Raw genomic sequence first — 12,022 nt, 5'->3', positions numbered from 1 at the left:
AAAAGTGACCAGTTGAATGCAAGGTTGTGAAGCGTTGGTTATGCTTTCTATTGCATTTTTCTTTTCCTGCAGAAAGTATAGAAATGCTTGGGTGAACTGTTTTTTTTCTTGAATATATGAGCGTGAGGTTAATTCTTTGTTGAGCCCGAGTGGTTACAATTTGCTTATGTCACAAGACGCATTCACTAATACGCAACTGTAGCCCTGCAGTTAAAGTGCTGTCTATCAACAATGCCAGGAGTTCAAGAAAGCAATGTTATCTAACCATCTAAATGAATGGGTAGATTTTTGATGGTCAGGGATGTGGCTAGGACTATTGTATAGCAGATGAGCGCAGGTATACAGACCGAGCAATGCATGTTTGTTCTTGTTTACAATGGCCAAGCCTGGCCGTGTGAGCAGCACTTCATACTGAATGCTCATTTGTCCGTTATATTTATCTGGTATTGCTGCATGTCTTCAAAGCCTCTCTTACTTCTAAGACTTCACTGCACATGACTGATCCTTTCATTTGTTCACATCTTTGTGCCTTTCACAGCATCGTCGTGTCCATTGTGGTGAAAATGCACGATTGCCACGTTCCATTTGCCTAAGTTTTACAAGCTGCACTAGCAGCCACAGCAGTTTTTCACGAAATCAAACCAACAAAAAAATTTTACTTGCTTTTCTGTCAGGCTAATTTGCTATAGTCCTTAAACATGTGCTCCTGTGGCAAGCTGTTGTCTTTTTGAAAGAAATAAAGACTTAGAGAATTTTGTTCCTTTGCATTTCATTGCAGCATACAGGGACGCAACAGTTTATTCCTTTACTATAATGTCACAATGCTTCAACGAAAAAAACTGTTGCCTATGATCAAAAAGACTCGGTGGATTACACATTTTATATGCTCTCTGTTCGCAACTCAGCTGTAGTGCAATTACCAGCATGCACCACAGCTGTGGTGGTGTAGAAAAAAATGAGACCAGTCTACTTTGCCTTTTATAATTTCAGGAAGGGCATTCCATCTGTCTCACCCCATTTCTTTTTATTAATAAATTATGTCGAGTAGGTTTTGCAAATGAACCATCTTTTTCCAGGGGTACATTATGTGACTGCTTGTATTATAGGATTATTTTTCTTCAAGCTTTAACAGGGACCAAGTTGCAAAGGTAGCATATATTATATATAATATTGCCAGCCCCAGTGATAGCAGTTCAGTAGCATCCGCACTTAGATGAAAGGTAAAACTAGTAAATTAAATAAGTGGTTGGAAAATACAGCACCTGATAAAATATCTGGCTAAATGCGAGGTGTGCACCTGTGCTTTTGTCCACACATCCAAATCACATAAGGTACACTATTGGACATGCTTCACTGTGGAGCTGCTAACCAACAAGACAGGAGTGTGATTGACCATGTATGAACAAAGTAGGGTAGTTCTGATCCAATTCTCATATGTAAAAGACAAATCAAGTAACAAGGAAGTTCCTTATATAGTTAAATATCGTGAACATGGTTCAAAACAGTAGATGTGTGGTAGGACTAATGAGGGCTAACCAACAGCAAACCAAACAAAACATAAAGTACAAAACTGGAATGTAGAGTGCAAGTTGCACAGACGTACACTATGAACTGCAACAACTGCTGCAAGGTATAGGTTGTGCAAAAGAAAAGGAGATACCTGAGGCTTGTGCTCAAGTTGAAGGGGTCAGGAATGCCGATCCACCAGCTACACGATCATCCAGCTTGGCAACAACCAGCAGAGCCAGCAAGTGAAAGGGCAAAAGTATGCAGAAGCATGCTTTTCTCTAAATCAGATTACTGTTTAATTGATGTCAAAAGCATGACTAATTGTGCACAGCAGTAGTGATCAGGCTAGGCTAGCGTGCAGTTGGCACGCATGTTTCAAACATGCCAGAGTGCATCGCAAACCAAATTTCGCCATGCAGTCTGGCATGTTGCCATGCATGAGCAACACACCTGAGAACTTTCTTCGACATTTCACTTGTTTAGCTTCTTCCTCAATTTCTTAAAACATTGATGACTACTGTGGCACATATTTCAACACAGTGGCATAGCCAAAATTTTTTTTATAGGGAGAGCAGGTGGACGGGCTGCACCAACATGACTGCGGACGGAAAGGGGGCTGGGCAGATCCCATATAGATAGAAATTTTGTATGTGTGTGTGTGTGTGTGCACGGGGGGGGGGGGGGGAGTGAGGGCTTGTGCCCAGTTTGTTACCCACTGGCTTCGCCACTGCTTCCAGATAGTCCATGAAGACTTTGTCCCAAAATGTGGACATATCAGATAAATTGCACAAACCTGGATTCTGTATTTCTTTAGCCGAGGGGAACAAATGCCTTTTCTTATGGGATTGTACAAAAATACTGAAGCGGCCTGTATGAACTTGAGGCAGCCTTCTTTTTACTATATGAAAAAACAGACTACAAAGCCAGAGAAAGCACAGGGGAAATTGTGTTTCATTGAAATGTAGAAATAAAGGAAATGAAAGTGGATGAAAAGGTGGGAGCTGAACCACATTATACGTACTGTGCTATACCAGTTAAGCTGTCATGAGGGCCCTCCCTTGTTCACTTTCTTAGGTATTTGTGTACACATACAAAAAGAGCACTAGTAGTGCTAGCCAGGACCACTCGTAGCCAACAACAGCACATGTGGAACATCCCTTTTTAAGAACAGGAGTCACATAGTAAATCAGCTTTGCAGCAAGCAACTGGTCAAAGGTATTTTCTTTGGCTGCCTTGATGCCATGAGGGAGCATTTAAGGGCTTGTTGTCCAGTTGCCTAATCCTGAAGTCATACAATTTGACATCATCAGTTAGAGATGTTCCACATCCCCTGACATGGCCGAGAGAAGCAGTGCTGGCCAACCCTCCCAGGACTACCCCTTACACATACACAGATAGCCAAGTAAATGGGAGGACGACCACATCAGTAGCTTAATTGGCAATGCACGGCATGCTTAATGCACAGTATGGGGGTTCGGCTCCCACCTTCAGCAAGTTGTCTTTCTATCAACTTTCACTTCCTCTTTACTTATTATTTCTACATTATGATTTCCCCTACATATTGTCCAGCTTCACTGTCTGCTTCCTTCACAACATAGTAAATAACAGAAAATTGGGTCCATCAATTTCCTTTATTCTTTGTGCCTCGTTCTCTACTGCTGCTGATAGTTTACAAAATCTCCTTCACAATCTGTCCTTGTGTGAAGAGAAATTCAATCACCGGACAACACCCTGTTTGAGAAAAGGCCAAAGTGATCGACAACTTCTTCAGTTTGGTGCTGAAAAAGATTTGAGAAAAAATACTCAGTAGTCATCCAAAACATATTTTTACACAGTGCCTTAAAAAGTTTTTATTAGACAAGAGGATTATGCTAAGGGATAAAACTTATCAGAATTTTGTTATACAGATCAAGAGATTACTTTAACTGTGAGGTTTTGACATGTAACTTCACTGTGGTTTACATCGTAGGTTCTAGTTTATTTTGACCACCGGAGATTCCTTAAAGTGCGCCCAAAGCTCAAATGCAAGTGTTTTTACGTTTCACCCCCATCAAACTGTGGCTGTTAGAGCCGGGAATCAAACCACTGAGCTTGTGCTCAGCAGGGCACTATAGACACTGAGCTGCTGCAACGGATACCAAGGGATGACTGAAACAAGGCTTGTGAAATTCCACAAGGTGAAGAAAGACTCACGGGATGAAAAATTGGCATTTTCTTGATTGGCATGAGCCTAGAAACTTACACATTTGCGTACACCCACCTACCCGTATAGTGTCTTTACATTTCACATCTACGTAGTGCAGGTTCTACAATGACAAATTCCTGATTCGAGCTCAAGAATAGCGCGAAAATAAAATCCAAGAGAAGGACAGGACACAAAGCTTGATTCCTACAATGAATCTACGTCGTATTTCCATACAAGTTGCGAAGAATGTTCGTGCAAGCATGGTGCCTCAGATAACAGCGTAAGAAACGACAATGCTAGTATACATATCAGTTTAGGAAACAAGCTGCACCGCATTCTGGCTTCAAGACAAACTTAATTTGAGAGCAAGATTGAGCCTGAGTAGAACATGTTCCTATATACTGGTTTTCATAGTTTAGATTAGGGTTTCTCAACATGTGCATTTTGAAGTGTTGCGAGCAGGCGCAGAATGTAGATGCTGTAGCCTTCTTTGGGCTTTCTAGCAGGTTCTCAAGCAAGTCGTGATTCACAATCGAGCTGAGAAATCCGTGATTAGGGAAACCGTACAGTAGACGAAGAGTAGAGGTAAACGCTGCATTGAGTGCCATAAAAATTTGCGACAGCTCACTTACTCGCACATTATGCAAAGCCCCACGAAAGATGGAAAAAAAAAAGGAAAAGTCTTCACGATCAACGTACTCAAGTAAGCGACAGCAACAAGCGTTTAGAAATATTTTAAACCTTTCTGTCATAAGAGAAGAAAGTGCCGCCAAGCTGAAGACACTCACGAGCTCCATTTACAACAAATTCAGCAAACAAGAGCAACAGCACTGAAAAACTGAACAGTAAGCTGCACAAAACCACGTTATGAACCATAACAGGCACTGCAAGGTATAAGGAAATGAGTTGCTTTAGGCGTGGGCCCAAGTGTCGCTCATGATCGCAAGCTCAGGCACATTTCGGTTGTCCCAGCACAACTAACTAGCATATTTTGCTACACAATACAGTAAGGAACCATAAATTTATGTTTTAACTAAGATCAAAAGTGGAAGCAGCGCGCGCAAACTGTAGCAAAATTGTTAACTGGAACACGCCATACTTGTTTAAACGTCACAATCACGTGGTCAAAAATGTGACATCACTTCCGTGCATGGCAGTAGCGTTTTGGTATGGCATTTCGCCTCTACTACGCGTGTCACCAGTCACCGCCTTTTTTTAAAAACCCATATGGGTCTCAAGAATTTTCCTTTTCGTGTACCCTCCTTGATCTTGCGGGTTTCTACAGAACTGATTTGCCAATAATTGGGGTTAGGAGCAGGCAAATGGTCAACGACCCTGACTTTGACCGCCTCGATGCCTTGGGTTAGCAAACAAGAGTTTATTGGCTACTAGCCTGCTTCTAAGGTTACATGCAATTAAAATAATTTACATTTACTAACACATGCAGGATCGTCCTAACACTGTATGCTTCCATGAACTCATGCACTGCCCAAGATCATAACACACGAAAAGCACAGTTCACGTTAGCAGGCCTTGCAAAGCATGCCAAGATGCACACCTTGAAATTTATTTGAATTGTTTGAGTGCTCCCTAATATGGTCATTTCATGGGACATTAAAGGAAAATACAAAGCAGACTACTAAGTAGTAGTGGACTATAGTACTATTTGCAAGCGTGCTAAATTCTTACGCCTCAAGTTTCTGTTCCACCTCCTTAATGGGGGCTACAAATTACACAGTGGTGCATATGTATCTTTCTCTGAACAGCGAAACACTAGAACTAAACACCTTAAACATTTAATTGAATACAGGTTCCACACAGACACATTCAGGTATTTTTTCTTTCCTCAGACAATCAGTGATTAGAATTCATTGCCTAGTGATATAATTTGTTCACCTGACGATTTCCTTCCTATGCTGGAAAAATAGGTCTGAGTACGCATCTTAACTTATAAGTATCGCCTACAGACACTGCAATATGTTTGTAATTGGTTTGGTGTACTTTTTTTGTTGTTTGCCTTATGCTTCTGCATTTTTGTTCACTAACCTTTAAGGGCTGACTCAGGAAGGTCACACCCTCTTATTGTATTGCTCAACTACATCTTCTCGTAAACTACAATATTAACAAGTGTATAAGTTTGCCATTCATATTTTGATGCAATGTATTTTCCCATGTCCTGCAACAGCCTCGAAATGGAGGCTAGCAGTATGTATGAAATAAATAAATAGATGCGGCCTATTAAAGTAGCATTCCATAAACCTCACAGTGCTTGTTTCGTGCCAACAAGACTTAGTTTACGAGGAAATTGCGTCTGAAGGGTCCGCATACCTAGAGAGGAATTCAAATCACCTGCTCCTGAGCAGGGAGTGGCGACGTTGCATACGCCACGACTGCCCTTTGCTTTCATCGGTGAGTAAAACAGCGCCCTACAGATGGTGCTACAGTTTTCTACGAAAAATGCGTACGTGCGGCCATGGAGCAACCGACCCAAGACAGAACATTGGATTCACCACTGCAGCTGCTCTTGGTCAAGTGGCATGGACTGTTCAAACATACCACGACATCACATGAACATAAAATTCTCTGCGACTTGAAGTTTGTGCAAGTTTCGCGAGCCAGAAAAGCCAGCTCAGCACTACATAATAACTACTGAAACACAAAAGCGTGGGCGATGCTTTCAAGGGTAAGCTCAATAGGTTCTTTTTTCTAAAAATCAAATAGAACTAGACAAGAAGCATTTTCTTTCATGTTATAATGCAATGCAGCGATATTTTTATTACTAGTAGATGAGTTCCAGTGACAGAATTTTAATGAGGAGTGCCTTCATCATCTGGCTAGTACTTGAATGTCTAAGGGAGTGTCTAATTGTGTCCTGCATTTACTTCAGTTTCTCAATTACAAAAGCTCTATTCGCAGTAATATTATTACAATATCATCGAGCAATGCTCAAAAGACGGGCCGCCACGAGAACGAAGATGACGTCGCAGCTCTTAGTGCGAGCGAGGGTCGGCCTGGCTGCCTGGCTCCAGTGTAAATAACCTGTAAATAGCCCCTTTCGTCTGTCTTTTCACACGTAACATTCTGGTGGAGGTGCGGGGTACTTCAGAAGCCGCCGCCTTCTCTCGTCTCGTCACTCTTCTAACCTCACCACCCATTCTCGCCCACTTCGACCCTGATGCCCCTACAGAATTGCGTACAGATGCCAGCGGTCATGGAGTAGGTACCGTCTTAGCCCAGCGTCAGCGTGGACAGGATCGCGTTATTACTTATGCGAGCCACCTCCTAGCGCAATCGGAGCACAACTATTCCATTACGGAATGAGAATGCCTTGCTGTCGTCTGGGCAGTTGCGAATATCTGTCCTTACCTTTACAGTCGCCCTTTTTCCGTAGTCACTGACCATCATGCTCTCTGCTAGCTTTCATCACTAAAAGACCCTACAGGCCAGCTTGGTCGATGGGCTTTGAGGCTACAAGAATTTTCATATTCCATGGTGTACAAGTCTGGCCGCCTGCACCAAGACGCTGACTGCTTGTCGCGTTACCTGTTGACAACATTGACTCCTCCAATATTGCCAGTGCTTCTTGTGTATTCTCTGTATCACAGCTGCTTCATTTCGCCGATGAGCAACATCATGACGGCTACATCAGAGCACTCATAGACCATTTTGAACATTCTCCAGCCGATGCTGCTCTACGCCTCTTCGTCCTCTGTAACCTTCATCTGGACGGCTCTGAGTTTCTACTTGTAATACCTAAACACCTCCGCTCCACTGTTCTAGAAGAGCTTCACGACGCACCAACGGCAGCACACCTTGCCGTATCTCGAACCTATGACCGTGTACGTCGCCGTATTTTTTGGACGGGCCTTGCCCGTTCCGTACGATGTTGTGTCCCCACTTGTGAACTTTGCCAACGACGTAAGAAGCCTTCCCAGCTCCGCACCGGTTACCTGCAGCCGCTTGACATCCCTACCAAGACCTTCCATCGTGTCGGCTTAGACCTTCTCAGCCCATTTCCGGAATCCGGAATCTACATCAGGCAACAAGTGGGCTGCAGTCGCAGCGTACTGCAAAACAGTGCAGTTTGCGGCTTTGAAGCTGGTCGGGGCACAGCATGGCATTGGCGTGTTCAATAAGAGCATCAACCTTTTAAAAGGCGGGAGCTGACGCATACGCTTTCCATTCCGCGTTGTGGTACTTGTTAAGTCGTCAGTCCTCACATCACTGGCAACTGCGCTTTCCATGCTCATATGTTGACATTTCTCATGGAATTGTCATTCTTCTGCCTGTCCGTGTAGAGGTTAAGATGTCCTCTTTGCCACATTAGGGCGAGAAAATTGTTTAATAAATCAAGATTAACATAAAATACATGTTTTCTTTAGATTGTTGCTCTGGGTGATCTAGTGCCTCACTTGAAACAATTTTTGTGTTTCCATCGCTATGAATGTTTGCACTCATGCAAAAAAAAAAAGACCCATTCTGTCACGCCAAAAATGTGTGCAACAGTGTACAACATTTATCGACGTGAAAGCAAATAATTTTGCTAGTGGCTCTCATACCACGAGACAAGGGTGTATGAAAAATCATGCCAACCATTTTGCATTGTGCTGTGGGTTGGTCTATGAGATACCTCTCGGCTGCGGCAAGTTCTATGTAGACCAAACGGCCCAATGCCTAAATGACTATTTGAGGGAGCATTCAAACAATTTAAATAAACCGGATGGTGCAGCGCACATTGCAAGGCCTGCTCATGTGAGCCGTGCTTTCCAACATTGTGATCCTGGGCAGAAGTAGCAACAAAACAGCACATGAATTCGCGAAGGAATATTTTATCAGAGAGATGGTGCACATGTCAGTAGCACTTCAATTGCCTTAATTCCCCAGAAGTGCACTTGTTTAATGCCGATTTGTAGCATTACTAGACAAACTAGCACTGTCACAACATTCGCCTCTTGCATGTGCACAAAATTTGTACCCTATCTTCCATCCTTTGAATCATTAAGTCAGTTGGTAGTTCGCACTTTCATGCGTCCTTCTTCTATAAATATCTTTTTGCGCACAAAAAAAAAAAAATGCGTCGCAGATTTCACCAACTTGCCCAAGACGAAGTCCTAGTCAGTTTCAAAAATTTCCTTCAGAGATTTTCTTGTTGTGATGAGAATTTCTGTCAATGCATGGCACTCTGTTCGAACAAAGGGACAGGTGGTTGACAACTTCACTGAAGATGGGAGAAAAGAAAGGTTATAGAGGCAAAGATTGTCACATTATCACCCAGATATGTTCCCTAACGCAATGCCTAAAGAGCTTTTTTTTTTTGTTGGACAAAAGGATCAGGGTAAAGCTCAAGACCTATGAGCATTCTATTGCACAGACAAAAGGATTAACCAAACAAGCCCTGTGAAGTGCAGCAAGGTCAAGGAAGATTCATACAATGGAAACGGCATTTGCTTGAGAGCGGCATGCATGGACCTGCAAGCCCACACTGGTCATATTAGCATGCATTTCACATGTATAACAAAATGCAGGTTCCTGCAATGAAGCTACGTCATGTCTACAAACAAGTTGCGAGGAACATTTGCGCAAACCTGGTACCTCGCACAGCGCCATCATAAGAAGCAATACTAAATAGCAGCTTAGCAAACTAGCTGGAAGAAATTTAAGAAAATTTCTCGGTCTTCAAGACAGCCAAACTTTAAAACAAAATTGAACCAAAGTAGAGCTATGAGTGGCTGGGCCACCTTTTGCAATATTTGTCTTCATAGTTTACATTCAGGCTGCTCAACATGTGCCTCTTGAACTGTAACGAGCAGGTGCACAAGCAAGTCGCGATTCGCTAGCCACCAAAATCCGAGGTAAACAGGGAAACAGCATGAAGATGCAAGACAAGAAACAGTAGAGGTAAATGCGGTAACATTGAACTTAGTGTCACACATTACTTCCCCCCTTCCTCTGGCTTCTGGATTGGATTGGCGCGGCTCGCTACGTGCTTACGCGCGCTTTTCTGAGCGCAGATTGATGTGCGCCTGGTTTCTGCACTAGGCTTTTATACGGTCGCTTTTTCGAGCGCAGATTGGTGTGCGTCTGGTTTGTGCACTGCGCTTTTATACGATCGCTTGTCGCTGCTTTCCTTTTCTCTGGCTTGATTCGTTGCGGCTTGGTGCTGGCGCGCATACTTGGTGCGCGCCTGCTTTTTTTTTTTTTTGCGCTGGTCTTCGAACACATCGCTCGCTGCTCGCGAGCGATATATAAGGAAGTGCTGCGCCGCGGGCGTACCGTGTATGTAAGCGCGCCAGAAAACTTCGCCTTGCTTTCCATTACTTTGTCATGTACCTTAATTACCACTGGGTAGCACCGAGCGATCGCTTCTGTAAATGCGACATTGCCGTAAAAAAATTGCAACAGCACTTACTCGGGCAATATATGCAACAGCAATCCTACGAAGGATGAAGAAGAATAATACGAGAATGGTCCGGCAGTTTTTGTCAGGTGGCGGCTCGAAGTCCTTGAACTCGAGCGGCACCTTCGGCTTGCCGGATGGCCCAGAGCTGCGGTCTGCCAACTCTGAACTTTTGAGAGTCGTCTCCCAGCGGCGGCAACGCCGATGGAGAAGGTCCCCGGCGGCCCTCGAAGCCGGGGCGGCGCCGGGAAGAAGCGAGCTCGAGGCTTCCCGCACTCTGGCTGCAGCGACAAGAGTTTAGAACGCGTTTAAACGTTTTTACCATAAGAGAAAAAAGTTCTGCCATACTGAAAGCCAACATGTGCCCCATTCACAACAGCAAATTCAACAAACAAGAGCACTGAAAAACGTAACAGGAGCTACATAAGACCACACTACCAACCATAAACGCGCTGCAAGGCATAAGGAAACGAGCTGCTCCAGCGTTGCGTCCAAGTGTCGCTCGTGAACGCAAGTTCGAACACCATCCGATTCTTCCAGCGCAACTAGAACAACATCCTAGCACACAATACAGTAAGAAACCGTAAAATTGTGTCTTAGCTAAGCTGAAGCAGCTCCAGCAGCGCGCGCAAAACTATAAACCGGAACACGTCATACTTGTTTAAACAACGTCATCATAACTCTGACGTCACTTCCGTGCGTGGCAGCAGCGTTTTAGTATGGCATTTCGCTACTACCACGTGCGTGTCAGCAGCTTAAAATTTTAAATCCAAGCCAGAGGTCACGTGAAATATCGATGATGCTGAACGCTATTTGCGTTTATAATGACAAATAAACAATAAATTTACTTACAAAGAATACAATATCAAATTATCAATGATAATTTCGCCCTTTTTTTCATGTAATAAACGTGCTTCGGTAATTGTAGGAGAAAGTTTGCAAAAAAAAATTGCGCTTATTACGGCGCCTCCAGCGGAAAATGCTCAAACTAACGTAAGCATCCCAAAGTGATATTACTATGCTGGTTTTGTTAGCAGCAGCGCGCGGTCGATTTTTTCGCCCTCCGTGGCCGTTTGTTGAACTTGAGAGTGTGCGGGGCTCGTTGTTTTGCGTCCCGAAAAGCGCGCGTGCGTAAGAAAACCGGTAGTACGTCACTAATGTACATCCTGTTCCGGCTGCCTACTATTGGCTAGTCGCTCATAGCACTTCCGGGCGACGAGCGACGGATTCTAGATTTGCAAAACCGAGCGATCGCGCGTCAAGACCGAGCGATCTGTTCAAGCGACAGCCCGATCCGTCGCGCGAACCCGTCGCTCGTCGCCGTCGTGCACAATATCGCGCTAATGGGGTTTAGCCTGAAAGGTTGCAGAACATCTCATTTGTAACCGTATATCTAGGTACATTGAGGAACGCGAACTCTTCCCCTACAACATGGTGGGATAAATTTTCGCCTGTCCCCGTCAACTCACGACGTCATGAAACTCGTTAAACACCACGTCATCGATATGGACACGTCCAAGACGTCAGCGGTATCCCAGCGCTGGATCTCGAAAAGGCCTACGATAACATTTTGCATAGGCATGTCCTCGATTCAGTTTGGGACATGGGCCTCGCTAGCAGTGGGATCGCCTACAAATGCAACAAACTGGTTGCTAACGGAGGGACCGCCCTGAGGTGCAACACACTGCGTAGGGCGCGCGGCGACGGTGTTATATCGCCCTTGGACTTTACGGAACGTCACGGCGACGCCGACGGCAGAAATGTCCTTGTGTGTCCATATAATCGCTAGCACAACAATAAAATAGTGTCCATGTAACGACTTCCATTTGCGAATGTGCCATGAAGCTGTCCACATGCTTTCTAGGATACACGGTTCACTTTCGTCTTGGTGAACGATTCTCGCTTCAGCCAAATTTTTTATCTGTATTTTT

General features: G+C 44.1%; 1 protein-coding gene and 1 long non-coding RNA gene across 4 annotated transcripts; both read right to left on the bottom strand.

Moving 5' to 3' along the window:
* Window positions 1–3,126: 3,126 nt before the first annotated feature.
* LOC142576418 (uncharacterized) lies at window positions 3,127–10,840 on the bottom strand. Of its 3 annotated transcripts, XM_075686548.1 has the most exons (3): window positions 10,534–10,840; window positions 10,104–10,372; window positions 3,127–3,287 (listed from the first exon to the last, which is right to left on the bottom strand). In XM_075686548.1, exons 1-3 carry the CDS (start codon window positions 10,616–10,618, stop codon window positions 3,222–3,224), a joined length of 420 nt encoding a protein of 139 aa, XP_075542663.1. In that variant the 5' UTR covers window positions 10,619–10,840; the 3' UTR covers window positions 3,127–3,221. The 3 variants fall into 3 exon arrangements, 1 of the variants encoding a protein (XP_075542663.1); XR_012826842.1 differs by lacking the exons at window positions 10,104–10,372; window positions 10,534–10,840 and adding an exon at window positions 8,793–8,912; XR_012826843.1 differs by lacking the exons at window positions 10,104–10,372; window positions 10,534–10,840 and adding an exon at window positions 8,789–8,908.
* LOC142576419 (uncharacterized) lies at window positions 5,583–10,088 on the bottom strand. The gene is made up of 2 exons (XR_012826844.1): window positions 9,433–10,088; window positions 5,583–8,912 (listed from the first exon to the last, which is right to left on the bottom strand). It is a non-coding gene; the product is annotated as an uncharacterized LOC142576419 (long non-coding RNA).
* Window positions 10,841–12,022: the final 1,182 nt, after the last annotated feature.

Source organism: Dermacentor variabilis, chromosome 3 (assembly GCF_050947875.1).
Source record: "Dermacentor variabilis isolate Ectoservices chromosome 3, ASM5094787v1, whole genome shotgun sequence".
Taxonomy (NCBI): Eukaryota; Metazoa; Arthropoda; class Arachnida; order Ixodida; family Ixodidae; genus Dermacentor; species Dermacentor variabilis.
Note: the sequence above shows the minus strand (reverse complement) of the source record. Positions and strands in the feature narration are given on the sequence as shown.